Source organism: Heptranchias perlo, chromosome 17 (genome assembly GCF_035084215.1).
Source record: "Heptranchias perlo isolate sHepPer1 chromosome 17, sHepPer1.hap1, whole genome shotgun sequence".
In the NCBI taxonomy this organism is placed as follows: domain Eukaryota; kingdom Metazoa; phylum Chordata; class Chondrichthyes; order Hexanchiformes; family Hexanchidae; genus Heptranchias; species Heptranchias perlo.
In genome coordinates, this window is record NC_090341.1 from 29234089 (window position 1) to 29261988 (window position 27900).

General features: G+C 40.4%; 1 protein-coding gene across 4 annotated transcripts in view; it reads right to left on the bottom strand.

Moving 5' to 3' along the window:
• fhit (fragile histidine triad diadenosine triphosphatase) overlaps positions 1-27900 on the bottom strand; it is an 838012-nt gene that overhangs the window by 540940 nt on the left and 269172 nt on the right. For all 4 annotated transcript variants that reach the window (XM_067998830.1, XM_067998828.1, XM_067998827.1 and 1 more), the window contains exon 3: positions 27724-27857. In XM_067998830.1, the coding sequence (XP_067854931.1) occupies positions 27724-27829 (106 nt within the window). In that variant the 5' untranslated portion in view covers positions 27830-27857. The remainder of the gene's footprint in view (positions 1-27723; positions 27858-27900) is intronic.

Genomic DNA, 27900 nt, shown 5'->3' on the forward strand with positions numbered 1-27900 from the left:
TTGGCACTAATTCAACACTCAAGCCGTTGATTGCCTCACACATTTGGGACCAACAGAAGTTATCACAGAAATATTAAGTGTGGGTTAAATACATTAATGTTGTTTCATTGTGTTTGCACTTTACCCCTGAATAAATTCTGATAATCATGACTAATGATGTCATTTGGCATACTGATGCTTACATTGTCCTTAAAACCATCTGTTGTTGCCTGTAAGGTCAAATACCTGTACTGTACTTTATCATGTGAGGATTATTACATGGCCAAATGACATCGTATAATTATGATTGTATCATTATGCCCTTTAGAATGCAGTTCTTATTTTCAAGATATTGCAGGAAACAGTGTGAACATGCCATCTCAGACTATAACACAGCAACCAGTCTTTTCAGTACAAAGCGGTACTAACCAAGCAATATTAATTAGCAAGAACAATTGTATTTATCTTGCTCTCATGCTTGCTTTGAAGTGCAAAATAAGATGTTAAAACAAGATGTAGATATTCCAATAGGTGCCAAAACTGCCAAGAACTGCATGAAAAACAACACAATAAATACTTACAGCAAAATATTTAATAAGAAAAATATCCCAGAATATAATTTCACCAGGGAATGGATAATGTCCAAGCCATCTGTGTATTGAACAAATTATTACAACTGTATAAACATGCTTTAATTTTTTAAAAGTGAAGGTAACAACAAATCTATATTAGGTTTCTATGAATAACATATAAAAAGGATGAAGTCCAATGAAGTCTAACTCAGGGACTACAGAAGCCAATGGATTTAAACACTGTCCTTTTACCTCTGGCAGCTGAGTTTGAATCTAGCCCAAAGCGATAGAAGGAAAATTCAATTTTCTGTTGACCATAAATGTCCTCAGTGAAATAATTTTTTGGAAGTTTCAACCCCAGTCTAGTGGGGCTGAACCTAAACACAAAATTACCTTCTCATAGGCAATCTCATTCAGATATAACCAAAGGATCGTTGGTGAGGGAAGTGAGAATATCACACTGGAGCACTAAAGGGTGCTTTTCACGGATATGGGGAGGAATTAATGCACATTGCTGGGAAGAGAGATCTACCCTCTGCTGTATCAGATGCAGGAGTACTTGACACGAAGATTCTTCCTTTAATCACCACTAAAAAATGAAATGATACTTGATCTTCCGCTGCAAAACATAATGTCGTGAAAAACAAGACTTTTTTTATTGCCCTAAAATTTGCAAAGTTGACCATAGAAAAGATGTAAACTGAATATTCAGTAGAAAATGGTTTTAGATTGGTTGTGTGTTGTCTGTCAGCTTTTACAGTAAAATGTACTTTTCTGAGCAATTGTGTTGGTTTACAATGTAGTATTAAGAAAGATAGCACAGGCCTAAAGTGGCCTTGTATCCATTAACACTTTTACTGGCATGAACTCAAACACATTTCCTTGCTATGCAGTCAACAAAGTGCCCTATCCGTGCAAAATTCTTAGGATAAAGTATTCAAAATCACAAGATAATTACCGATGATGAAGACCATTCGGCCATCTTAGTTTATCCATCCAGAGTGATCCTATCACCCACCCTTCCTCACTGTAGCACCTATTGTTTCTTAAATCATTCCAGGGTCTTTACCCCTACTACTCAATCTGGAGGTTTATTCCACATGTTGATCACTCTTTATGTAAAGAAGAATTTCCTCATATCAGTCGTAGAATATCTTTACTAGTTTGAACCCATGTCCCCTAGTTCTAATTCCGCAGTTTAATTTGAAGTAATACTCCGGATTAACTTTTTCTACACTCTTAACAATCTTGTATACCTCTATAAGATCAACTCTTGGACGCCTCCTTTCTAGGTTAATAAGATCGTTTCTCTAGTCTTTCCTCACAACTCAGGACCCTGACACTGGGGATCAGCCTGGTAGCTCTTCTGACATAGCACTTGAATATCTATTATTTCCTTGCAACCAGAATTGACCACAGAATTCAAGGTGTGCAGTAAATAAAAGCAACTGAGTAAAGAATGTCACAATATTTTAGCACTACTTTAGCACCACTTCACTACTTAGGATTCACTACTTCATGAACACAAGAAAATGGCTGGACTTGTCCACAAATTCAAATAAATCCACCATAAATTTTCAGAGCTGAACAATGTATCAGAGATATAAATTCAGCAGCAGCTTCAACACAATTGCAGCTCCTAGAATACACTTCTGTTTGCTTGCTATTTAATGCAATACTTGCCTCTTGGGGAACTTTAGAATCGTGAGGTGGCCTTCTTTAAATAAGAACATAAGAACATCAAAACATAAAAATGTAAGAAATAGGAGCAGAAGTAGGTCAATTAGCCCTCGAGCCTGCTCCACCATTCAATCAGATCATGGCTGATCTTCTACCTCAACTTCACTTTCCCACCTTATCCCCATATCCCTTGATTCCCTTACTGTCCAAAATCTATCGATCTCAGACTTGAATATACTCAACGACTGAGCATCCACAGCACTCTGGGGTAGAGAACTCCTAAGATTCACAACCCTCAGAGTTAAGAAATTTTTCCTCTCCTCGGTCCAAAATGGCCGACCCCTTAGCTTGAGACTATGACATCAATATGCCTTGCTTCCATATAATTTTTTTCCTTCGAGACTCACAAGATCACAAGATATCTACAGATGAAGAATGCCACCCAGAACAACCCTACAAGCTCCTCGTTGTTGTATCTAATTGTTTCTTACATGATTCCAAGGTTTTCACTTTCAGCACTCTGTTCAGAGGTCCATTCTGAGCGTTGATCACTGTCTGCATGAAGAAGAAACTCCACATATCAGTCCTAAAGTTACCTTTTACTCATTTGAACCTGTGGCTCACTGTCTAATCAAGGTGTCCAAAATGATAACGGGATTCATTCGTGTAGATATAGAGAAACTATTTCATCCGGTGGGGAAATCCAGAACAAGGGGGACAAAATCTTAAAATTAGAGTTGGGTCAGTTGGGAGTAAAATCAGGAAGCATTTTTTCAAAGGGTAGTGGAAATCTGGAACACTCTCCCCCAAAAAGCTGTGGATGCTGGGTCAATTGAAATTTTCAAGACTGAGATTGATAGATTCTTGTTATGTAAGGCCATCAAGGGATATAGAAAAAAGGCAGGCAAATGGAGTTGAGGTACAAATCAGCTACGATCTAATAGAATGGCAGAACAGGCTCTTGGATCTGAACAGCCCACTGCTGTTCCTATGTTTAATTTAAAGTAGTATTCTGGATTAACCTTTTCCATACCATTTACTACCACTACTTCCATTTACTCATGGAAAACTTCCAGTCAGAGATGGAAAATTCACGTGTAAAATCGAGATCGGGGGATGATTTCAAACCCCAAGAACAGGTGGGTTGGGAGTGAGTGGGAGTTGAAAATAGTTGTTTTTTTGGGTTGCAACTGCAAAACATTTGGACTTGGCATTCCCAGTGGGAAGCCTGTTCTTTTACGCGCCGACATTAAACCTGGAAATAAAGCTGGGTTGAGGTCGCGACCCAAAAAACAACTATTTTCAACTCCCACCCCCTCCAACCCACCCGTTATTGGGGTTTAAAATCACCCCCCAGGTATCTTCATTCTATTCAAAACAAAAGTACCAAAAAGGGATTTTATTCAACTTTTCCATTTATTTGATTCCAATGTTAGTAAAAATCTGAAAATTATTTTCCATTACCACTTTCAAATAAGTACAGGTTTATGACACAAGACCCAATCATTTTTAATCCTTTGATTAATGTGGAACTATTTTTCCACTGACGGTAATGCAAAATAAAACAATTCTCCTTAATTTTATTCTGAAAATACTGAGTACTTATTAACCATTTTATGCTTTTACATTTTTGTAATGCCAGTTAGAATTAGTTACAGAAACTTTGCAGAAGTTTTACAATAAGAAGTATATTAGTAAGTTATGTTGAGGTCAGATTTTGAACAATTTTACAAAACTTAAAAGAGTCAGGTAAACAGGGGGACAAAAAAAAACGAATAATCCCTCTTTAATAGGTTCGACAGAAGATTCCAAGACATACCATGCAACTTAGATTAAAGTTCTCCAAAGTAAGGTAGCACAAAAACGAGTGATCGCTTTGCCAAATCAGGTTTCTTCTCTGGTTACTGGGGTTGATTTTAACGAGCCAAAATCCCTGTTATTGAGGCAGTAACAGCTTCAAAATCGGATCAGTAGACTTATCATCCCGTTAATGCCAATAATCGGCCCGCCGCCACTTTCACAGAGGCCTACAGTGCTGGGTGGCTGAAGTGCCTGCCTGCATCAGGCAGTAAGCCCCTTTTAATATGCAAATTGACATTTATGGATAGAACTGATTAAAGCGAGAGCCATGCATTCTCCGAACAGTTTCACTAGCGACAGAGCCTGAGAGGCCCATAAAAGGTAAGTTTTAAAATATTTTTGTGAGGCCCCAGGTCCCCCTGCCCCCGAGCAATCATGATCTACCTCGCTGCCGGCCCCCTGTCCTCCCCATATTGGGCTGGCCGGAATCCAGCAAACTGCATTGGGATGTCCGTTTGGCACCGGCAGCTCGCCAGTTCCACTTAAATGAGGCCTGGGCCTCAAAATGGCTCCGGCCTCTTAGCCCCCAGAATGGGCGGTATACTGATGCAATCCACTGGTCAATTACCCAAAAGTTAAAATCGACCCTGTGTCTTTTTGTACTTCAAACATGCATCCTGTTGATTTAAGAAGAGTTAATGCATGTTAATTGGTATTTTTATGATCTCCAATGCAGTCTTTGTTTTGCCAGAATAGATGCTATAAAAGTAATAGTCTCCCAAAGGCTGTCTGCCAAAGGCTAATGGTATTAGTGGTTAGCCTATGATGAGAAAATTGTAAAATAAAGCAGCCTCCTGCGATTCCTTATTTTTAAGACATGCATTACAAGCAGTGCTCTTTTCTAATACAGTCAAGTTTTAAAAATGTATTAGTTTTGAGATTTGTCATTCAATCAATCAGTCATTTTCAAATCCTACATAAGCTCTCCCTTGACGCATTTTGTTGTGCTGCTAATTAAGCACTAAAATGGCATATGTTGTGACTAATATCACAAAGGTTGGAGATGAAGTAGTAATGTCAAACATTCATATGTTTGGTAATATGCTGTTACCATTTCTGTCGCACACAAGAAACGAGGAACCCTGTCCATGTACAGCTCCCTTGTGTCCTATATTATTTACCTGATTTTTTTTAAGTTACTGACAAATACCACCAATTAAATACATAATCTGCACTTTCCTATGTACGTGCTGAAATGGAGTTTCCAGAAACAAACAGTACCGCTGCCATACTCAATTAGCATCGCCATGTGAGTTTACCTCACGGTACTAACAAGGTCACTATTGCAGAATATTAATTGGACACACACTAGTATCATTTTTTATGTGCACACTACTAATTAGATGTTGTATTTATTACTTAGAATTTTTTTAGTGTACAGATTTGGATTGCTGTACATAGCCTCCAGAAAAATGACATCTCTTTTGGCTATAACATTTAATACAGTCATATCAAAAAAAAATCATGCAACAGCTATTCGGCAGGTTTAAAGTTAAATTCAACTCCATTAATGTTTCCCCAATGTAATAAGCCCTACATCCTCCAGAGAAAATGAGACAAATAGTTATTGCCTTGTACTGAAAAACCTGCACGTAATGTGCAAGTGAAAACCAGCTGCACGGAGTTTTATATTGCAAAATGAGCAATGGGAATTCTAGCATTTTGATACGGTCCTGTTGCCTTATCAGCCAGTGTTCATTATTTCAAATATCTTACCATATTCTGCTCAATATAAATCGTTCTCTTTCTCTGTGCTGCTTAGAAAGAAATGCTCTGTGCAACAGGATGAATATGAAGACAGAAAAATGTAACACGAGCAAATTCCAGCATGATTTTGGCAAAGCAGCTTCAATAGCTGAGATTCTTTTAAATAAAACATTTTGAAGAATTTTTAAATTTGGGTGATAAAGTTAAACCCTCCAGGCTATTAATATGGAAGGATCAGATAAAACCTCTTGAAAATAATACTGACTCTAAAATCCCTAACCCTTCATTCACTTCACTATTTTATGAATACAATACTCCAATGGATTACGTAAACTCCTCACTTTGTGCAGATTATACACTCAATTTCTTAACAGCTTTAGAAAGACCATCATAACGTAAAGAAAAATCCAGGTGCTTTTTCATTATAAGACATCACAAGATTATAATTCAAGCTAATGAAAATATGGAAAATATATACTGAAGTGTTTTCCCTGCTGGTATTCAAATTTACCTGATGATTAATTCTGTACCGATTTGAAAAACAAAGCGCATAGTCCATTGCTAACTGTCGTTTAGTACAATAAGCAACATTAAGTACGTGAGCCATGTCTAAATTAAGTAAGACAAGCCACCAAAGTGGGGTAGAGTTGTGTATTCTTTATTTTGCATTCTTACGCAGATATATGTTCTACCGATTGAACTGTGATTCCGATGATGTCTATTGCTCTGTTTGTTTCATCTGACTGAAAAAATGTACCTTATGATTTGAAACAAACTTCGCCTCATCTAGAGTTAACTCAGGCCGCCTTTGGAGAGATTGAAGAGATGCACATGCGAAAGACACAAATATCTGGTCTTGATAGCAACTGTTACATCTCCATGTTATGCTATCATATAAGTGGATATCAGACAGAGTGAGTCAACTCCTTTGAAAGTACTACGCTCAGACTGCTTAAGGAAACGACTGATTGCACTGACTCTGAGAATGTACCTACAGCAGACTCAAATTTGTAACAGAACCACATAAAGTCTCTGTGCCTTTTGAAACAAAAAATAATTTTCAAGTCAACCACTGGAAGCAGTCGGCGGATCTGAATTATACTGTGAATCTGTATTTTTAATCTTGGCTTCACACTGTTAACCTGTGCCCAGTATCGAGGCCAAGAGGCATGAGACTGCCTTTTGGAAGTGTTCTTACATCTTTTGGTTTTAGTGGAATTGGAAGTCATTTCACCAACCTGACTAACTCTCAAATTACTCTGCTGCTGTTGTATTGGGGCACATCCAAAACCTTTTTGCGTTGAGGCAAAAGCAGTGGTTTAAGAGGTACATAGATTAAGATAAGCCTGAGCTGATTCCTTCTCCAATTTTTCTTCCTTCAGTGTGGACATGCAAATTGTGCCTTCTACTGATGGCACAGCCAAGGTCATGAACACACAATGTAAGGAATTGCAAGCACAAACCTGTACTTCAGCACAAAAGCACCATGCTACCTAGATGTTGAAATTTATTATAAATGAATGAATAATTTAGTACCAGAAACAAAACCTAAAACTATCGAATGAAATGGGAATTTTATGAAGTGCATGTGAAAGAAGGTGCCAGTCCAATCTGTACCATGTTGCTGAATGTGCTGGTTTAATAAATTATTAATCTACGATTTAAGTCACTGTTCAAATTCAAATGGAATAAGTAATTACTCTGGTTTTTGCATGACAGCCAGATTAATCTTTTCTTTATCTCTTTCCAGATGTACAGAACAAAAACTTGATAAATGCAACTACCTTTCCGAAGGTAGTAGAGCACTTTAGCAAGATTTTGTGAAGATAGCTTTTAACAAAATTAAAATGAATTTCATTAAATTGTCACTATATTGTAACTATAATGAAGGATCGTTTCAACGTCACAGGTAGCATACAATGCTGGAGCAAATAACTTTTTTTATTTGTTCATTTGTGTTTTATTTGTGTGGGCATCACTGGCAAGGCCAGCATTTATTGCCCATCCCTAATTTCCCTCGAGAAGGTGGTTGTGTGCAACTCTAATGAACTCTGGCTCCTTTACCAGCTCTCTGAAATAATCAAACATTTCCATCACCAAAAAGGAAACAACTTAAACTTTCAGTAGCTCAATAATTTAAATAGGGTAACATAAGTGACCAAGCAACAGCAGGAGCTCCTTCCTTGGCCCCCTCCCCCAAAGTGATGGTTGAGAAGAGGCTTGTGAAGCGGTGGAGGGAAGGATTGCAAGTATTAGAGCTAAAGTCTGGTGTTGCAGGGTTGCGTAGAGAGTAAAAGACATGTGAAGAGGAGTCTTACTTTGGCAATCCTGGCAAGGTTGTGAAATTCCTTCTTGCAGCCAGGTCCTAGGAACTATGCTGCTGGCTTTTAATGATTTGTACTTGGACTCCCAAATCTGCTTTTACCAAATGAAATCCAACAACCCACACAAGACATTAATCTGCCCGGTCACCTCTCTCCACTGCTTCTGGCTAATTTTCCAGGACACCTGTTGCCATCCGAAGGTAAGAGGACCTCTTAGGTTGCCATGGTCGTTGTCATTCTGCCTGCTGCCTCAGTAACACGCTGTCCGCTAACTACCACTAAAAACTCCGCCCCACCCACCCCCTTAAGAGCTGCAGCCTGGCGTTAAGAAACAGCAGTCCTATGGATTTCCTGCCATCCCAAACTGCGAGCAGCCTATAAGCAACAAGATTAGTGCTGGCAGCTTGCCTCCAAGTATTTAGATGAGGCCTGATCTGAAAACCTATCGGCCTCCCACTGACATCATCTGATCTTAGCTTTTTTGGATTGCTTTTCATACCTGTTTACTAGCTTTTAATGATTTGTACTTGGACTCCCAAATCTGCCTATACCAAATGAAATCCAACAACCCACACAAGACTGCCAGCTACACAGTAACTCAAACAGCACCTAGCAAATAAATGAAAGTCAGTGCGGATTTGTTAAAGGAAAATCATGTTTGACTAACTTGATTGAGTTCTTTGATGGAGTAATGGAGAAGGTTGATGAGGGTAGTGTGGTTGATGTTGTGAAGATGGACTTTCAAAAGGCATTTGATAAAGTACCACATAATAAACTTGTTAGCAAAATTAAAGCCTATGGGATTAAAGGGACAGTGGCAGTGTGGATACAAAATTGGTTAACGGATAGAAAGCAGAGAGTAGTGGTGAAGAGTTGTTTTTCATACTGGAGGAATTATACAGTGGTGTTCACCAGGGGTCAGTGCTGGGACAATATAAACTAAATGGTACAATTTTAAAGGGGGTGCAGGAACAGATAGACCTGGAGGTGCAAATACACAAATCTTTGAAGGTGGCAGGACAAGTTCAGAAGATTGTTAAGAAAGCATATGGGATCCTGGGCTTTATTAATAGAAGCATGAAATACAAGAGCAAGGAAGTTATGCTAAACCTTTCTAAAACACTAGTTAGGCCTCAACTGGAGTATTGTGTTCAATTCTGGGCACCACACTTTAGGAAGGATGTCAAGGCCTTTGACAAGATGCAAAAGAGATTTATTAGAATGGTACCAGGGATGAGGGACTTCAGTTATGTGGAGAGACTGGAGAAGCTGGGGTTGTTCTCCTTAGAGCAGAAAAGGTTAAGGGGAGATTTGATAGAGGTGTTCAAAATCATGAATGGTTTTGACAGAGTAAATAAGGAGAAACTGTTTCCAGTGGCAGAAGGGTCAGTAACCAGAGGACATAGATTTAAGGTGATTGGCAAAAGAGCCAGAGGCGACATGAGGAAACATTTTTTTAAGCATCAAGATGAAATGATCTGGAATGTACTACCTGAAAGGGTTGTGAAAGCAGATTCAATAGTAACTTTCAAAAGGGAGTTGGATAAATATTTGAAGAGAAAAAAATTACACAGCTATGGGGAAAGAGCAGGGGAATGGGACGAATTGGATAGCTTTTTCAAAGAGCCGACTCAGGCACGATGGGCCGAATGGCCTCTTCCTGTGCTGTACCTAATGTGATACTATGATACATTGTGGTTCTGGGTGACATGTGTCACGTTGTCAGAATAGCATTGATTCTTGAAATACTGTAGCATATACTCAGTTTTTTAAATGAATCGTGACAAAAATTCCAAATGCCAAAACAAGGCCAAAAGAATCCACTGGATGTTGGAATCATTCTGGATGTAGAATTTGTCTGCTATTTATTCCTTATATCCACATTTCACTGATGTCGCAAAATGAATTTGTGCCTAAGTTGAATTTTTAAATTTATATTTCTGCACTGCGAGAATCAACATGTAGGGGGTTAAATCAGTATAACCCAGTGTATTTCTCACAGGTAAAGACATCAGTTCAGTTCCAGACACGCCAGCACTAAAGTCATTCATATATGAAAACTGATAAAACTGAGCAAAATAGAAAGCTCCATTTGTCCAGAATGGTTGCATTCAATGTCAAGCATCTTAGGCTGGTGGGCATGGGGAGGGAGGAGGGCAGATGAGGTGATGGCGTGCAGAAGTCACATCTTGATAGGATAGGTCATGCTCGCTGGACCAGCTGGTCTTTTCTAACCTTCGTTTTTCTAGGTTCGTAGGCTAGTATCAAAGGTCGCCTCCATTCTGTACTGATGATTAGCTATTTAGTCTATTTAAATCCTGAATTATGTATCATCTGCTGCCTTTGTTTCAGGATCTGCAGGGAGTATTCATAAGCCCCTTGGTCTCAGTTCAAAGGGTGGGCCCCAACATGGGGGTAATGACTGACAACTGTTTGAGTCCTTTGAGAGGGCAGGACCCTTGAACGTCTGGAACCCTCTATAATTGACAGCTCAGTGGAAAGGACTTCAACTCATAGATTTATAATGGCAGTTCTCAGTCAGAGTGAGAGAGCAGTTCGAGTGTATGTGAACTTTGCAGCCAACAGCCAAATGGCTGTCGATGTTTTAAAAGCCCGAGTAGATTTATCTGGAAGGGTTAAGCTACTCTAAGTTTACAATAAGCAGTCTTCTGTTTTAAGGCTCATTTTACAGAGAAAGAGTTGTGTATTTATTGTTTTATATATCAAAGAGTGTAGAGATAAATGTATCTCACTGTGTTAAATGATGTATTGTTCATTCATCTATCTTAAATAAATAAAACCACAGGTTCAAGCCTTTGTATTGGTAAGAGAAATGAGAATTCACAGATCCGGAGTGAAATGAAAATTCACATGGCAGCATGTGATATGTTCCAGTAGCCAATGTACAGAATAAAGCCGTTCTGTCACAATCCCTGGGATTTTACTGTTTATCAAGATATAGGGCAGAAAAAGATGCACTTCGGATCTCAGGTGACACGAGGTCTGTTTACAGGTGTGACCTGTGATGCTGAACCCGAGAAAATATCCAGCATAAAACCACAATAAACCTGACGACTGGTTTGCCGAGAAAATTTGTAATTTGATGCAAATTCTACAAACTGCACATACAAATTTCCACTGGGCAAACCTTAGCACTGCAGCTGATTTGGCAGTATAAGGAAACTGAAAACTTGAACATTTTGTATGAAATTAATTTGTTTACGTGCTGTTGTTTGGGTGAAATTTGGTCTGCGTCAAATTGAAGCCTTTAAAGATAGAGATCAAGGGTGCTGAGTTTGAATGCACGATTGAAACTTAAATCTAAGAGTACCTTGTAATCTTGAACTAAATCATAATTTTTTAGATCGTATACTACATATAGAACAACATCTTCAAACATATTATTAGTTCATATAATCGTAGGATGCATTCATACTCACTCCAAAGTTCGCTGCAGGAGTGGAGAGCTGATATAGATACTGATATCTTCAAACCTCAATCTAACTTAATCAACACCGCGTGATGACATCATGACGCTTGTAGTGCATTCAAATGAACAGAGAGCCTGATATTTAAAACTTCTAGGTTCAGTTCAGTCATGAGAAGAAGAAATTAACTGGGAGCTAGAAATATTGCAGCTTCTGGGAACCTGTGGGAGTTTGGAATAAAAATCTTTTTTCAGCAGCAGGTGAGAGGAGTTCAACAAACTGATGCCATCAGAATGTTATGACGTTATCATGTCATAGCTAGTCACTCACTCCCCTTCCCTCTTGATCCCAAATTGCAGAAGACCACGTTCACACCATGGTCTGCGATCTGCAGGCAGCTGTCAAGCAACCGGCTGCTGGGGGTTGGAATTCTGTGTCCACACTGCAGTGCGATCTAAGATTGTTCGCTTTAGTCCGTGCTTACACACCAGTATCAGCATTGCAGCAAAGCAGAAACGGCTTCACTGCGATGCTAAAGCCAGTATATGTATGCATGCTTAGTGTTCCGATGAAGCCACAGTGGTTTACAACTCTGTTTATTGTTCCATACTTTCTTACCATTATAGTAAAAACCAGAATATTGCTGTATTTATTTTAAATGACATATGAGATTTGCCGCAACCATTGCTTAAAAAAAATCTTCACAACTGTGATAATCGCTGTATTGTGATATGCTAACTAAGGTAATATATTCCTTGCTAAACACATTAATTGTCCAGTTTGCATAATGCGTACAAGAATGTGCAGAATTCTGCATCAATAAATTCTATATTTTACTCTATTCGCTGACTGCAGCATGTCCTTGGTTCCACATGAAATAGAAATTATGTGCAGCGTGAGCAAAGAATTGTGATAAGGGACATTTGGCTTGTGTAAATAAACTTCCTTTGGTCTCTTGCATGGTTCAAAGACTTTTGATGTGAGTGCAGTGTTCTGTCATTTGCACTGACCTTTGCTTATTTAAACAAATCCCCTCAAGTTTTTTTCTTAACATGTGCTGTACACAACTTGAAGATTACACATCACCACCAAATAAAGCATTCGGCACATAGCAGGAGAAATGAGGCATCAACACCTAAAGGAATATTTGAGCTGAACAATCCAAACATTAGAGCTTCACAACTCACTTATCTGTGATCTGAGATACGGATGACTAATAACTGTGTCCGTACAGCAGCACAGTAAAACAAAATTCATCTAAAATAACATATTAAAAGTGTTGTTTCATGGCTGTACAAAATCAAGATGAACAAATGCAATTAATTTACTTTTGTCCTATAAAGATGATTTTACTATTTTTGATTAATAAAACCTAATAACTGATTAGGTGAAGGAGAAAAAGATGCTTGTGTGCATCTTTTCCTTTTTTCCCCCACATATCTTTCTTTTCTTAGAAGAGTGAGATAGACTGAGCCACAAACTGGAGACAGGCCTGTTGTAGGACAAGAATTATCCACAGATTCAAAGAGAGGAGCAGCCTTGAAAGGAAAGACTTGCATTTATATAACGTCTTTCATGTCCTCAGGGCGTCCCAAAGCACTTTAAAGCCAATGAATTACTTTTGATGCGTAGTTACTGTTCTACTGTACAAAACATGGCAGCCAATTTGTGCACAGCAAGGTCCCACAATCAGCAATGTGATAATGACCAGATAATCTGTTTCTTTTTAATGGTGCTGGTTGATGGATAAATATTGGCCAGGACACCGGACAGAACTCCCCTGCTCTTCTTCGAAATAGCGCCATGGGATCTTTTACATCCACCTCAGAGCGCAGACGAGATCTCGGTTTAATGTCTCACCCAAAGGGCAGCATCTCCAAAAGTGAAGCACACCCTCAGTACTGCACTGGAGTGTTAGCCTAGATTTTATGCTCAAGTCTCTGGAGTGGGACTTGAACCTGCAACCTTTTGACTCAAAGGAAAGAGTGCTGCCACTGAGCCACATCTAACACTTGTTTTAGGGTAAGAATTATCCACAGATTCAAGGGAGGAGCAGCCTTGAGACAACAGGCGCTGCTGAAGATTGCAAGGTCATGAAGCGTCCTTGCCTGTTAAACTGACAATTTAAGATATATTCTTTGAAAAGAATGTTTTAAAATTAGATTTTTTTTTGGTTAACATCAGAGGAAATAAATTGTATGAACTGCAAAACAAATGTCCTCAGCACAGAATTAGCTCCTTGCTGTAGCTGAGAAAATCGAAGGTGGAGCAGCTTGTTTCTACAGAATGAATTGTAGTTCCAGGACCACAGTGTTTTAATCTTCACAATGCAGAAAATTAGGAAACAATTCTCTACCTCAACCAACCAAATTTTAAGTTTCAGATTACACTGAAACATGATGCTAAAATAAACACTGATGCTGCACTTTAGTAAAGCTGCACAAATATGAGATCCAGCACTGTTGCTGTAATATTAGCTCTGAATGACACTAATAAACAGCTAAAACAGAATCTAAATATTGTTATCTGCGTGCTTGGGCTTCTGTTTTCTTCCTCATACACACATATTTAAAATTTTAACTTCCCTTTTATTTTTTCCTCTAATATGTAATATATGATACTTATTCTAATGTATTTATTTTGTAATTTTAAACTATTTACTTATTTTATCCTTTCTACCTCACTGACCATTTTGGAGGCAGGAATAAAAAAAAAAATCAGCCATTTGATTGAACAAAACAGGCTTAAAGGATCGTATTTCAGCTCATCAAATACCAGGGATGTTAAGAGTGATGTGGCTGCACCTTAGACCCAAGCATTTTTATATGTAAAAGCAAGAAGGTGCTCTGCCAAGTCAGTGTACTCATTGATAACCACCAGAAGAACATGACGAGATGAGTAAACTCATCAGCGGCAGTTTGTTGACAGCAACTAAGCATTTATAATAGAAAAACTCAAAACTCAGTAATAATTCAACTAAACTTTAAATTTAACCCTTCCCATTTTAAAAAAAATTCCACCCATCATGCACTGTTTCCTCGCAGGGAAGGGGGGAAAGCAATCCTACTACCAGCACTCTATTAATGATACTGGGAGCACCGCAATTAAGTGTGTGACATCAAACTTGTGCAGTTCTGCAACTAATTTTCCCTTCCTCACTGCGACGAAGTGCCTACCTCAGCTTGGCACAGCTAAGACTGGCGAGTTCTGTTGTGGAGAATGGACCTGTGTATTATGGCCTAGATTTTTCTCTTCGGCAGCTACATCGCTCTAAGTACGGTGGACTAGAAATCCACCCAATCGACAGTCATGCCAATGACCCAGTAAACGTATATATTATTTATCAGGCTACTTGCAGAGCGTTTCCATCTACAATGGGAAGCCTGCTGGGGGTTGGAGGGGGTAAGAAAAGTGTGGAAAATCCCTGCTGCTGCAGGATTCTTAAAGGAGTCATCCTTGTTCAGGCCAGTGTAATGCGTCTGCCCTCTGCTAGATTCAGTGCAATGTGCTGGTAGGAGAGCGCAAGTGATCAACTGCACTCTTTGAGATAAGCTTTTTTTCATTCATTCATGGGATGTGGGCGTTGCTGGCAAGGCCAGCATTTATTGCCCGTCCCTAATTGCCCTTGAGAAGGTGGTGATGAGCCGCCTTCTTGAACCGCTGCAGTCCGTGTGGTGAAGATTCTCCCACAGTGCTGTTAGGTAGGGAGTTCCAGGATTTTGACTCAGCGACGATAAAGGAACGGCGATATATTTCCAATTCAGGATGGTGTGTGACTTGGAGGGGAACGTGCAGGTGGTGTTGTTCCCATGTGCCTGCTGCCCTTGTCCTTCTAGGTGGTAGAGGTTGCGGGTTTGGGAGGTGCTGTCGAAGAAGCCTTGGCAAGTTGCTGCAGTGCATCCTGTAGATGGTACACACTGCAGCCACGGTGCGCCAGTGGTGGAGGGAGTGAATGTTTAGGGTGGTGGACAGGGTGCCAATCAAGTGGACTGCTTTGTCCTGGATGGTGTCGAGGTTCTTGAGTGTTGTCGGAGCTGCACTCATCCAGGCAAGTGGAGAGTATTCCATCACACTCCTGACTTGTGCCTTGTAGATGGTGGAAAGGCTTTGGGGAGTCAGGAGGTGAGTCACTTGCCGCAGAATACCCAGCCTCTGACCTGCTCTTGTTGCCACAGTATTTATGTGGCTGGTCCAGGATGTTGACGGTCGGGGATTCGGCGATGGTAATGCCGCTGCATGTCAAGGGGAAGTAGTTAGACACACTCTTGTTGGAGATGGTCATTGCCTGGCACTTGTCTGGTGCGATGTTTGATTTAACTATTAATAAATGAGACATTGATTACCATTTGGCATCACATCCGAATCTGTTACATTTATGAATCGAAACAGTTTTTTCAAGTCAGTCATTTCGAGTGATGGAAAACACATCGACATCTAAAAGTACAAAGAGGCTTCATCAGGTACATGGAACTATTCAGGTTAAAATAAAGACCTGCTATGCAAATTTAGTAAATCAGCATTTGCTGGACTGATTTAACATTGAACTCTAAAGCTTGTGGCTTTGTCGTCCTATTCTGTAGGTTGAGCTCATAGTTATATTCTCCATCTGCATGACGTCTTTTTTGATGTTACAAACATGAGCAAATACTGCTTTGTGGTTTATCGCTGTCCACTTTCATGGAAGTCATTAAAATAAATAAAGCACAATTTAAAGGGAAGTGAAGCAGTCGAAGATAAATATAGCAGCTGAATAAAAAAAGTTAAACTCTGAACTCATATGGCAGCACAGTACACCATGTTTAACATCAGAATGGAGGCTTACAGGCTCAAAAGTTTAAACAGGTTGCTGATCACAGGTGTGTTATTGGGGAACTGCCACATAGAGCAAAAAAATCAGATGGACGTTTCCACTGCAAACCCCCGGTGATTGACTCGTAGCTACACTGCCAGTGGATGGGAGGAAGGTGCCTGCTCCAATCTTTCAGCCATAAAGGCACATGGTTCAGAGGGAAAAAATCTCTAATAGTTTAAAAAAAAACTTTAAATTGAGAAACCCCTGCCATTTCAACCATTGTAAACCGGTTGTAATATTAATACATTAAAACACTTACGTCTGCACACCCATGCTGACAACCTTTTCCATGATAAATTCATATGTCCATATTTATAATGGAAACTGCCTATGTAAACATGTCAAGATTAAATTGCACCTTCTCACCGGTGGTGGCAGAGTAGCACCTCAGTTTTGCATTTCCCAGCTCCTCAGCCTGTGCTACAGAGAAACTTCTAAACCCCAGCCAACTTAACTTCTCTGCTTCCCAAATTCCTATACATTTTTCTCTTTCAGTAGAAGTAATAATAAAATTGTATAAAAATGTATGACATTAAAATGGCAACTGAATTATGTCTGCATGCCCCGGTCCCACTCTCTAACCCCACTTCACCTGAAGAATACAATTGGTTTTAAGTCCCCATGAGTAAAGCCATGGGAGGCTGACTAGTTTTACATGAAAAAAGTGAAGCCATTTAACCACTACATATTGGTAGCGACAAACAGAATTTGGTCCAAAGGAATGCACTGCCAACAAAATTGTCGAAATACACACAATTTCAAAATGCAACTGTTGAGAAGGTGATTTTGTTAGTTGTAACGACAAAATAGTAGGCAATCATGACACACTTATAATAATGGCCCTTTATTACTTCTGAAGTAGCTATCAATCCACTTAACCACCATAAATTTTGAAGTTTGTTCATCCAGCTGTGGAGAGCACAGTTGTTGAGATGTCTGATAAACAAGGGAAAAATGCTCAGTTGAATGACTAAATGCTGCAAGCCTTCGTGGACTACTGAGTAATGGAATGTTGCAAAGACCTTTTGGTGGTGGAAGACTTCCCTCAGACATGCAGCGAAAGGATTATATTATGCACACGGTGTTAGCTGTTGCAGTGACAGGAAGGATGCTAGTGGAAGTGAAGAAAATTAAGGAAAATCACAGACGTAAAATAGGAATATTACTCCAAAGTAGCAGCACAGGAATATATAGGCATGACGGAAAGTTGTATTTTTGAAGGGAAAGAGAGTTATCATGATAAGAAATTAGCAATTGAAATATTAGAAGAATAGAAGTTACGCAAATTACATTATATATGCCATGATGGGAAAAAGAATGAACTGCAGGAAGCAATTTCAGTGGGTGAAATCACTAGGTCTCAAAGCTACTGCTATTTTCATTAAAGACAAAATTGGTACATACTTGAGAATGCAGTTCAATAGGTGATGGTCCCCCATACTATAAACCATTGACTTCTTATGCGAAAGCAACTGTGGAGCTGTTTGGAAGAAAGCATTTCGATAATATGGGACCTGAGCAAGCTGGAGGTCCATACAGAACTCATAATATCATATCACTCACATATTTTGATTTGCATGATCATAAGCTTTTTATGACAATACGTTATTGCTTTCTACCTTCATTCAACCAGTTTTTGTCCATGTCTACTTTGTCATTAAAATTCGTAAAGTCAGGAGTTTTGGGGAACTGTAATTACAGACGAGTTGCCGAAGGCATATTAATTTTTCCTGTAAGAATGACAATCAGCAAGCAGCACAAACCCATCTCCTACCAGTCTGTTAGACAATGCATTGAAGCTCCATCATGCTGAGCCTCAATGTGTCCTCAGTTATGACTCATTTAATTATTTAAGTGAGTGATATCAGTGTTGCGCACACATTAAAAAAAAAGGAAAATAAATGAAGAATGCACATGCATTCCACCTTTTGGATTTTGTACCGTAGTGGAAAGGAGATGTTTGTAGAGATGTTTTTACTGGTAGAGCTTACATTAAAGTATTGAGACCCTTGAGCAAATTTCAAAAATGGATGAGACAAGTTGAGGCAGAAAGTGAGGAAAAAAGTTAATGTAAACATTTTAACATCGATTTTCCATATATATGCTTGATCAGAAGTCCAGCAGTGTTGAAAAATCATTGCTCAACCTTTGTACTGACTCCAAGTGTATTCCTGGCGTTAACCTCATTCCTATAATGTGGGTAAGCTCCCGACATAAGAGGTCACCATTGGTGGAAGGGAAATCAGTAATATTATATTTTTTATTGTACCAGAAACTTTATTCTCAACCATGGCGGAGCCCAACATGAGTACAAGAGACAAGGCAATTTGCTTGCAAGCATCTTCAGTCAAAATGCCAAGTGGACAATCCCACTTGACCCATTCCTGAGGTCTCAACCATCATAGATCCAACCAATTCAGTTCACTCTACTTGATGTTAAGAAGTGGCTGAGTACAGTGCAAACAACGAAGGCAATGGACTCCGACAACAAACTAGCTGAGTGCTTAGGAACTGTGCAACAGAACTAGCCACCCCCAGCCGAGGCATTTCAGTGCATTTGTGATATCCAACAATGTGGAAAATTGCCCAGGTATATCCTATCCACAAAAATCCAGATAAAGCGAATCTGACCAATCACTGCCCTGGCAACCTCCTCCCAATCATCAGCGATGTGATGGACGGAGTATTCAATATTGCCATCAAACGAAACATATTCACCAATAACCTGCTTGCCATTGCTCAGTTTGCATTCCACCAGAACTATTTGGCACAGACCATCATCAAAGCTTAGATCCAGGCATGGAGGAGAGAGGAGAGGTAGTAACCCTCAACATCAAAGCAGCATTTAACCAAGTGTAGCACCAAGCAGCTCGAGTACCTGTAGTTACATGTGACACAAAGGACGAGGATGATAATCACAGGACTATGACATTACTGTCGAAGTTCCTTAAAGCAGCGTCCTTGATGCAACCATCTTCAGCTGCTTCATCAATGACCTTCCTTTCGTTGTAAGGTCAGAAGTGCAGTTGCTTGCTGATGATAATGAAGTGGCTAACGCCAGCCTGCAGCAGGACAACATCCAGGCTGACAAATGACAGGAAACATTTGCATCAGGGAAGGACCAGGCAATGACCATCTCCAACAAGAGAAGGCCTAGTCACCTCATCTTTTTTTTATTTGTTCATGGGTGTCGCTGGCAAGGCCAGCATTTATTGCCCATCCCTAATTGCCCTTGAGAAGGTGGTGGTGAGCCGCCTTCTTGAACCGCTGCAGTCCGCGTAGTGAAGGTTCTCCCACAGTGCTGTTAGGTAGGAAGTTCCAAGATTTTTACCCAGCGAAGATGAAGGAACTGCGATATATTTCCAAGTTGGGATGGTGCGTGACTTGGAGGGGAACGTGCAGGTGGTGTTGTTCCTATGTGCTCACTGCCCTTGTCCTTCTCGGTGGTCATGGGTTTGGGAGATGCTGTTGAAGCAGCCTTGGCAAGTTGCTGCAGTGCATCCTGTAGATGGTACAAACAGCAGCTACGGTGCGCTGGTGGTGAAGGGGGTGAATGTTTAGGGTAGCGGATGGGGTGCCAATCAAGCGGGCTGCTTTGTCCTGGATGGTGTTGAGCTTCTTGAGTGTTGTTGGAGCTGCACTCATCCAGGCAAGTGGAAAGTATTCCATCACACTCCTGACTTGTGCCTTGTAGATGGTGGAAAGGCTTTGGAGAGTCAGAAGGTGAGTCACTCGCTGCAGAATACCTAGCCTCTGACCTGCTCTTGTTGCCACAGTATTTATGCGGCTGGTCCAGTTAAGTTTCTGGTCAATGGTGACCCTCAGGATGTTGATGGTGAGGGATTCGGCGATGGTAATGCCATTGAATGTCAAGGGGAGGTGGTTCGACTCTCTCTTGTTGGAGATGGTCATTGCCTGCCACATATCAGCCCAAGCCTGAATGTTGTCCGGGTCTTGCTGCATGCGGGCTCGGACTGCTTCATTATCTGAGGGGTTGCGAATGGAACTGAACACCCTGCAATCATCAGCGAACATCCCCATTTCTGACAAGGTAGGAGAACCCACCATTACCTTCTACTAATGTGTTTATCATGTAGCGCAATTAAATTAGTTCCTATTCACTGTGTTGAAGTACTTTCAGTGTTTACCATAAATGCCCACTAGTAAGCAAGGCACACTTTGAACCATCATCTTTCCCCTGCAACTGTTCTTTTATTAACATCCTTACACAAATTCTGGTCCAAAAAATCTTCCTATCTAAAGTAGCTGTATGATGCATGTGTATGTCATCACATCTACTATATTTTTTGTTACACAGCACGCAGCCCATCATGGATGTGTTGACATGTATATGCATGAATCCAGCCAGATGCCAGAGTTTTGTCCCAGGCCTGTCCCGATACAATGTTGCGAGGTTTATTATTGTAGTCTCCCTGGTAGCAGGCTTGTGAGGGAATCGAACAAACAATTTTCAAATATATACAAACTTTATAATTTTTTCAGTTTGAATTTTATTTAAGAATTCAGATATTCAAAATCCAGGATGTCCCACTCACTCTCTTCCAGGATATAAAAGGGATAATTCTACTTGAATCAAGGCAGTTGGAAAATCTCATGAGAAAGGACAGTTTCAAATCACAAAGAAGCCAAGAGGCTATTTGAAAGTCTTGGAAGAGATATGTTGATAATACTAAAAGATAGAGAAACACTATATTGAAAGTTATCAACAAAGGCTTAGATTAGTTCTTAGAGTTGCAATCTTTATAAAGATACATGCATCAAAGGATTTAGGAAGTAAGCTAGAGGGGAGCACATTGGGTGAGACACACAGCCTAAGTGAGCAGATGCAGGTGGTGGCAGCAAAGAAGAAGCAAGAATGTGATTTCAGGATTGCCAGCTTGCATTTTTGCATTCTGCCTTGACTGTTGAGCTTGGGACCTTGGGCCTCGTGTGACCTTTTTTTTAAAAAAGAGATATACTTTCTAACATCGCACATTAATGCAATCACTGGGGAAAGTCCCAAACAGCGTGCTACAGTCGGCAGCTTGTGTGGAGTCAACCAGCCACATGAAGGTTTTGCAACTTAGCTATTTATTCAAATAATAAATAAATGAACAGTACAAACAAATTATTTGATGGGACTTAATGGAAAAATAGACCAAATAATAACTTACAAATCTTCAGAGAGAGACAACAGAGAGCAGTAAATTCACCTATTCAACATTATAAATACGGAGCACAAAATCTTTGATGCAAGCGCACACACATATATACATGTAAGGAATCTTACAACACTAGGTTATCGTCCAACAGTTTTATTTGAAAATCACAAGCTTTCGGAGCTTTCCTCCTTCGTCAGGTGTGTGAAGGTTTCCATCAAAGCACCGCATATATAGTCACAGAACAATGCCTGGTGATTACAGATAATCTTTCCAACTGCCTGTTATCACACCTCTGCATGGGTGGTGTTCAGACAGGGGAACATTACACCTAAGACCACTGAATACGCAAGCGGTCAGATTACACAGACAGAGAGAGAGAGACAAAGAATGGCCAGTTGTATTAAAAACAGATAACTTATTTTTCCCCCCCCTGGTGGGGTTACATGTAGCGTGACATGAACCCAAGATCCCGGTTGAGGCCGTCCTCATGGGTGCGGAACTTGGCTATCAATTTCTGCTCGACGATTTTGCGTTGTCATGTGTCTCGAAGGCCGCCTTGGAGAACGCTTACCTGAAGATCGGAGGCTGAGTGTCCTTGACTGCTGAAGTGTTCCCCGACTGGGAGGAAACCCTCCTGTCTGGCAATTGTTGTGCGGTGTCCGTTCATCCGTTGTCGCAGTGTCTGCATGGTCTCGCCAATGTACCATGCTCCGGGGCATCCTTTCCTGCAACGTATGAGGTAGACAACGTTGGCCGAGTCACAGGAGTATGAACCATGTACCTGGTGGGTGGTGTCCTCTCGTGTGATGGTGGTATCCGTGTCGATGATCTGGCATGTCTTGCAGAGATTGTCGTGGCAGGGTTGTGTGGTGTCGTGGACGCTGTTCTCCTGAGAGCTGGGTAATTTGCTGCGAACGGTGGTCTGTTTGAGGTTGGGTGGCTGTTTGAAGGCGAGTAGTGGAGGCGTGGGGATGGCCTTAGCGAGGTGTTCGTCGTCATCGATGACATGTTGAAGGCTGCGGAGAACATGGCGTAGTTTCTCCGCTCCGGGGACATACTGGACGACGAAGGGTACTCTGTTGGTTGCGTCCCGTGTTAGTCTTCTGAGGAGGTCTATGCGATTTTTCGCTGTGGCCCGTCGGAACTGTCGATCGACGAGTCGAGCGTCATATCCCGTTCTTACGAGGGCGTCTTTCAGCGTCTGTAGGTGTCCATCGCGTTCCTCCTCGTCTGAGCAGATCCTGTGTATTCGCAGGGCCTGTCCATAGGGGATGGCCTCTTTGACGTGGTTAGGGTGGAAGCTGGAAAAGTGGAGCATCGTGAGGTTGTCCGTGGGCTTGCGGTAGAGTGAGGTGCTGAGGTGCCCGTCTTTGAGGGAGATTCGTGTGTCCAAGAAAGAAACCGATTCTGAGGAGTAGTCCATGGTGAGTTTGATGGTGGGGTGGAACTTGTTGATAACAGGCAGTTGGAAAGATTATCTGTAATCACCAGGCATTGTTCTGTGACTATATATGCGGTGCTTTGATGGAAACCTTCACACACCTGATGAAGGAGGAAAGCTCCGAAAGCTTGTGATTTTCAAATAAAACTGTTGGACTATAACCTGGTGTTGTAAGATTCCTTACATTTGTCCACCCCAGTTCATCACCGGCATCTCCACATCTCATATATACATGTATAGGTAGATTGATAGATATAGTACTTTTATTTAGGTGCTTGTTTAGTTCTGATTCTGTGAGTTGGCACCCAGTATTTACACTGCTAAATATGGCTTCCTTATCCCAGGGAGAATTGTAGACCCTCATAAAATGGTTTTGGCGCTCTAAATGTGGGGAGGTGGCGCAAGGATGCCAGGCTCCCAGAGTTGGAACTAAACAAGCACCAGTGCAAAGCCCCCTATACTTTCCAACCCTTAGCTTCACCCGTAAGTTATTTTCAACAAAGTATCAAGTGCATCCTCATTGTAATTGTTTCTCTCTTTTCCTCACCAACAAATATCTGGTTTCCTCCTTTTAGGTTCCTTCCCAAATCGTTTTAAATATACACCAGATGCAGGACTCAAACACCCACCAATTGTTTTGCACTTTCAAACAAGCTCAGATTATGAAGAGAAAATGACTGTATTTGTACATTGAAGCCAATAAAAATCAGAACAGTGTTAGAATTACTGAAAAATACAGTTTCATCAGTACAGCTCTTCAGCCACTAAACCAGAAACATTCATTAGGGCAGTTAAAAACATTAACGGGTAGGAAAGCTGAAAGTTTCCCTGGCAGTAAAACACGTCTTTTAACCATTACAGAAAACACTCCTGTTTTCAAGATTGAATGAATATATTAGCTTCGTAAAAAGAATAATCTCTCAGACAGACAAGGAACCAGTTGCTTGTGAGTAACTGCCACCAGCAGCACTGTGAATTTGCACTTAAGTGCAGGAAAATGGCAGCTTTGTCCAAGTTGAGAAGATTGTTAAAAAAGCATATGGGATCCTTGGCTTTATTAATAGAGGCCATAGAGTACAAAAGAAAGGAAGCTGTGCTCAACCTTTATAAAGCACTGGCTAGGCCTCAGCTGGAGTATTGTGTTCAATTCTGGGCACCACACTTTTGGAAGGATGTCAAGGCCTCAGAGAGGGTGTCGAAGAGATTTACTAGCTTGGTACCAGAGATGAGGGACCTCAGTTATGTGGAGAGACTAGAGAAGCTGGGGTTGTTCTCCTTGGAACACAGAAGGTTAAGGGGAGATTTGATAGAGCTGTTCAATATCATGAATGGTTTTGATAAAGTAAATAACGAGAAACTGTTTCGAGTTGTAGAAGGGTCGGTAACTGGAGGACACAGATTTAAGGTGACTGGCATAAGAACCAGAGGTGAGATGAGGAAACATTTTTTTTATGCAGCGAGTTGTTATGATGTGGAATGCACTGCCTGAAAGGGTGATGGAAGCAGATTCAATGGTAACTTTCAAAAGGGAATTGGATAAATACATGAAGGGAAAAAAATTACAGGGCTGTGGGGAAAGAGCGGGAGAGTGGAACTAATTGGATCACTGTACCAAAAAGCCAATGCAGGCATGTAGGCTGAATGGCCTCCTTCTGCGCTCATTCTATACTATAATACCATGATTTGTGCGAGTCAGCCCCGCGTCACCGTGAAATAATGATGTAAAATATACCTCTCGACCTACTCAATCACAAAATTAAACAAAGCTTGATAATGTCAACATCTAATGATGCCCTGAATTTGTGCAATAAAGCTAACAGAAAAAAACTGAGATTAAAAAACTGCAAATGCTGGAAATACACATCAGAAAAGAAGGGGTAACGTTTTGGGTGTAGAATTTTCAGGAGTTCTGACTGAAATTTTACACCTTTCAGATGCTGATGATTATGCTGTGTATTTCCAGCATTTAATTATTTCAGAAAAAATGCTGACTACGTATTTGTCACATCTCTGATATTTTCGAACAGTCACAGGGGCGAGAGTGGGAGGGAGAGGGATATTACATTTAGCTATTAAATAAAAATACAGACCTTAGATGACATTAAAATGCACAAGGAATGAGAGAGGAAAGGATCATTTTTTGTTTGGAGAGCTCCACAATAAAACATATTCTTCATACATGAAAAAAGTGAGCCAATAGAACACAAAGTAAGGTTTCTCTACAAAGGTTCTGAAACCAGTTTCAAAATTATGGTCATTAAAATAGCACAAGCAATCTTGAAAATAACATGTACTACTTTCCTATAATATTAATGGTTACAATATACAACACCACAAATTGACTTTCACACAAGAAGAATGCCTTCAGTTCATGCTGAACTGGCCCAAACTAAATACTCTAATCTCTGCCCAAGTCAGTTCACATACCATAGTATTAAATTATCAGTCTTAGGTGTGCTGCAGGCAAGGAGTGAGTGGGGCTGTTATTAGGCTGTTTGCACTGGTCCACACATTGTTTCACATCCAGCTATTAAACTAGTGGCTGGAGGTTAGAACACACTCCCTGAAGTCGAACAAATTGGAGACGCCAATGCCAATTGCCATTGGAATTTTGCTCCAAAAAAGATGCAACAGAAAATTTTAAAGACAACTGTATATTTTTAAGGCATTTGCAAATAAGTGATAGAAAAGGTATTCTGCAACTATATGTGATAACATCCAAATTACTGCTCATTTTAAGATCTTAAAACACAAAGCAACAACTTCAAAACAGCCAAGTACTTACTGATTCTGCATGCAGTCACTTTTAGAATTTTACTGCCATTAAGTCTTTAACACAGCATGTCACATCAATTCAAGTCACTAAACAATGGCATTTTATAATCTAAGTGTCTGCGCTGAAGGAACAATGATCCAGGGGGCGGAACTTTCAACTTCAGCCGCCCATTACAGATACCATCTGAGTTTCCTTTCTCTTGAAGTCAATGGAAAGGTAAATCGGGTGAAGTGCATAATGGGTGGCTGATCCGCTACCAAGCACAAGTGCTCCTCCAAGCCCCACAAGGAATGTTGCGGCCTCACAGAGAGGCTGTTGAAAACAAACAGAAAGACACCACTTTGTCAGCCAATGAGTTGGAAGCGGGGCGGAACGTGACGACAGCAACTTCTCCCGATAAAAGCAGGGTGATTTCGCCAGCAAAATGCAGTGACTGGAGGATAGTTACATAATACAAATTGACTATTTCTCCAGCAAATTGCAGTGAGTGGAGGATAGTTACATACAAATTATGTGCGTAAAATCAATCCCAGTCACGCACAGCAGTAGGGCCTCCAGGCGTGACTGACGGGAGAATCATCCAATCTTCTCCATTCTGGCTGGGAATAGTGGTGTCATTCACTCTATGCAGCCGCAAAAGAATCAGAGTGGGAAGGACATTTTTTCGTCTGCTAACAATGCCAAAAATTGTGTTACATAGTATAATGCTTCCGTTATTAGAAAACAGCAGATCCTCCAACTCACCATGAGCTACATCACAGGAAATCAGTTTATCAATAATGATGGGCTTTCAAAAGTCTCTCAATGTATTAGCATTTGTCCAGCTTTAACAATGCCCTCCATGTTTCAAAACCTTTCAGACATGTACTTCCCTGATGTGGTTTGTCAATTTCTTCAAAAGGTACACACATTGGCTCTGCACCAGTATAATGTCATTTTTGACGGTACAAATTAACTCTTCTACCTCATTGGCCACTACCCAGAAACTGTATAGTTAACTTTTGGAAAGCATTGTCCATCATCCTCAAGGTCTCTTCCACCCAGCTCGTGTGCTCATGCACTTGCAACTGTTGGACCCTCATGGATAGCCAGGATATTACCTACTGCTAAGCAAGCAAGCTTGTGAATCAAACTGCATCAACACAGTCACAAGTAGTGAGAGGGTTTCTGCTACCTAGTACAGATGCAGATAAAGAATGAGTTAAAAGTGCAGAGACACGAATTAAGGTCAGCTGTGTGACTTTCTTTCAGTGGATACCTCACATGCTTGAACAGTATGTTGCAGCAAATTGCGATTAGATCTGTTTTGCTTTGTGGAGTGGCAGCATGAACTATAAATGGAAAGAAGCTATCACAGCACAAGAGCCAGGGGCCACAAATCAGTAACATCAACAATTATATCAGAACTAAAGCTTAGTTCATACGAAAGTAAGGAAGTGAGATATTACAATAGACAAATAACAGTTGTGGGTTTTGTTAAGAACCTAAATTGGCACCAACATAGACGAGGAAAAAATGGGAACACCTAAAAAAAGTGAATAAACTTTTCAATGAGACATTTCACAAATTGTGCTGAAAAAGATTGACTCACCTTGCGAATCCCATTTGGAGAGTTTGGTCAAGAGGAGAAAATAGTTATTATTTTTCCTTGAACACCTAAGTTTTAATACTATATTTAAATTTAAATTCATCTCATGTTTCCTTTCAGGGCATTTGTGCTTTGACCCATCAACTGAACATCTTGCTAGGCAATAAGTTCTCAAGTTCTACCACATCACTAAGGCATGCAATATTCCAATGACTTGAGTATGAGGTTTTGTTTTCTCTGTACAATCCAGCCATTTAAGGCAAAAGCTTACCTGGTCTAGATACACCAATGATTGTCATGAGCCACCTGTTACTGTGAAGAGTAAGGGGTTAAAGCTGTGATTTCAAAGGATACGTCCAGGGACCACTGGTTTCCTGTTCACTAATGCAAAAGACAGTTCCGTTTGCAGGAAAACCATAGAGGACTTGATAATATGTTGTCCAAATCTGAAAGTAGCCATTGTATGTTTCCAACCAATCCAGAGCTTTCTAAAAAAAAAAGCACAATATAGAAGGCATGGTAAATAACATG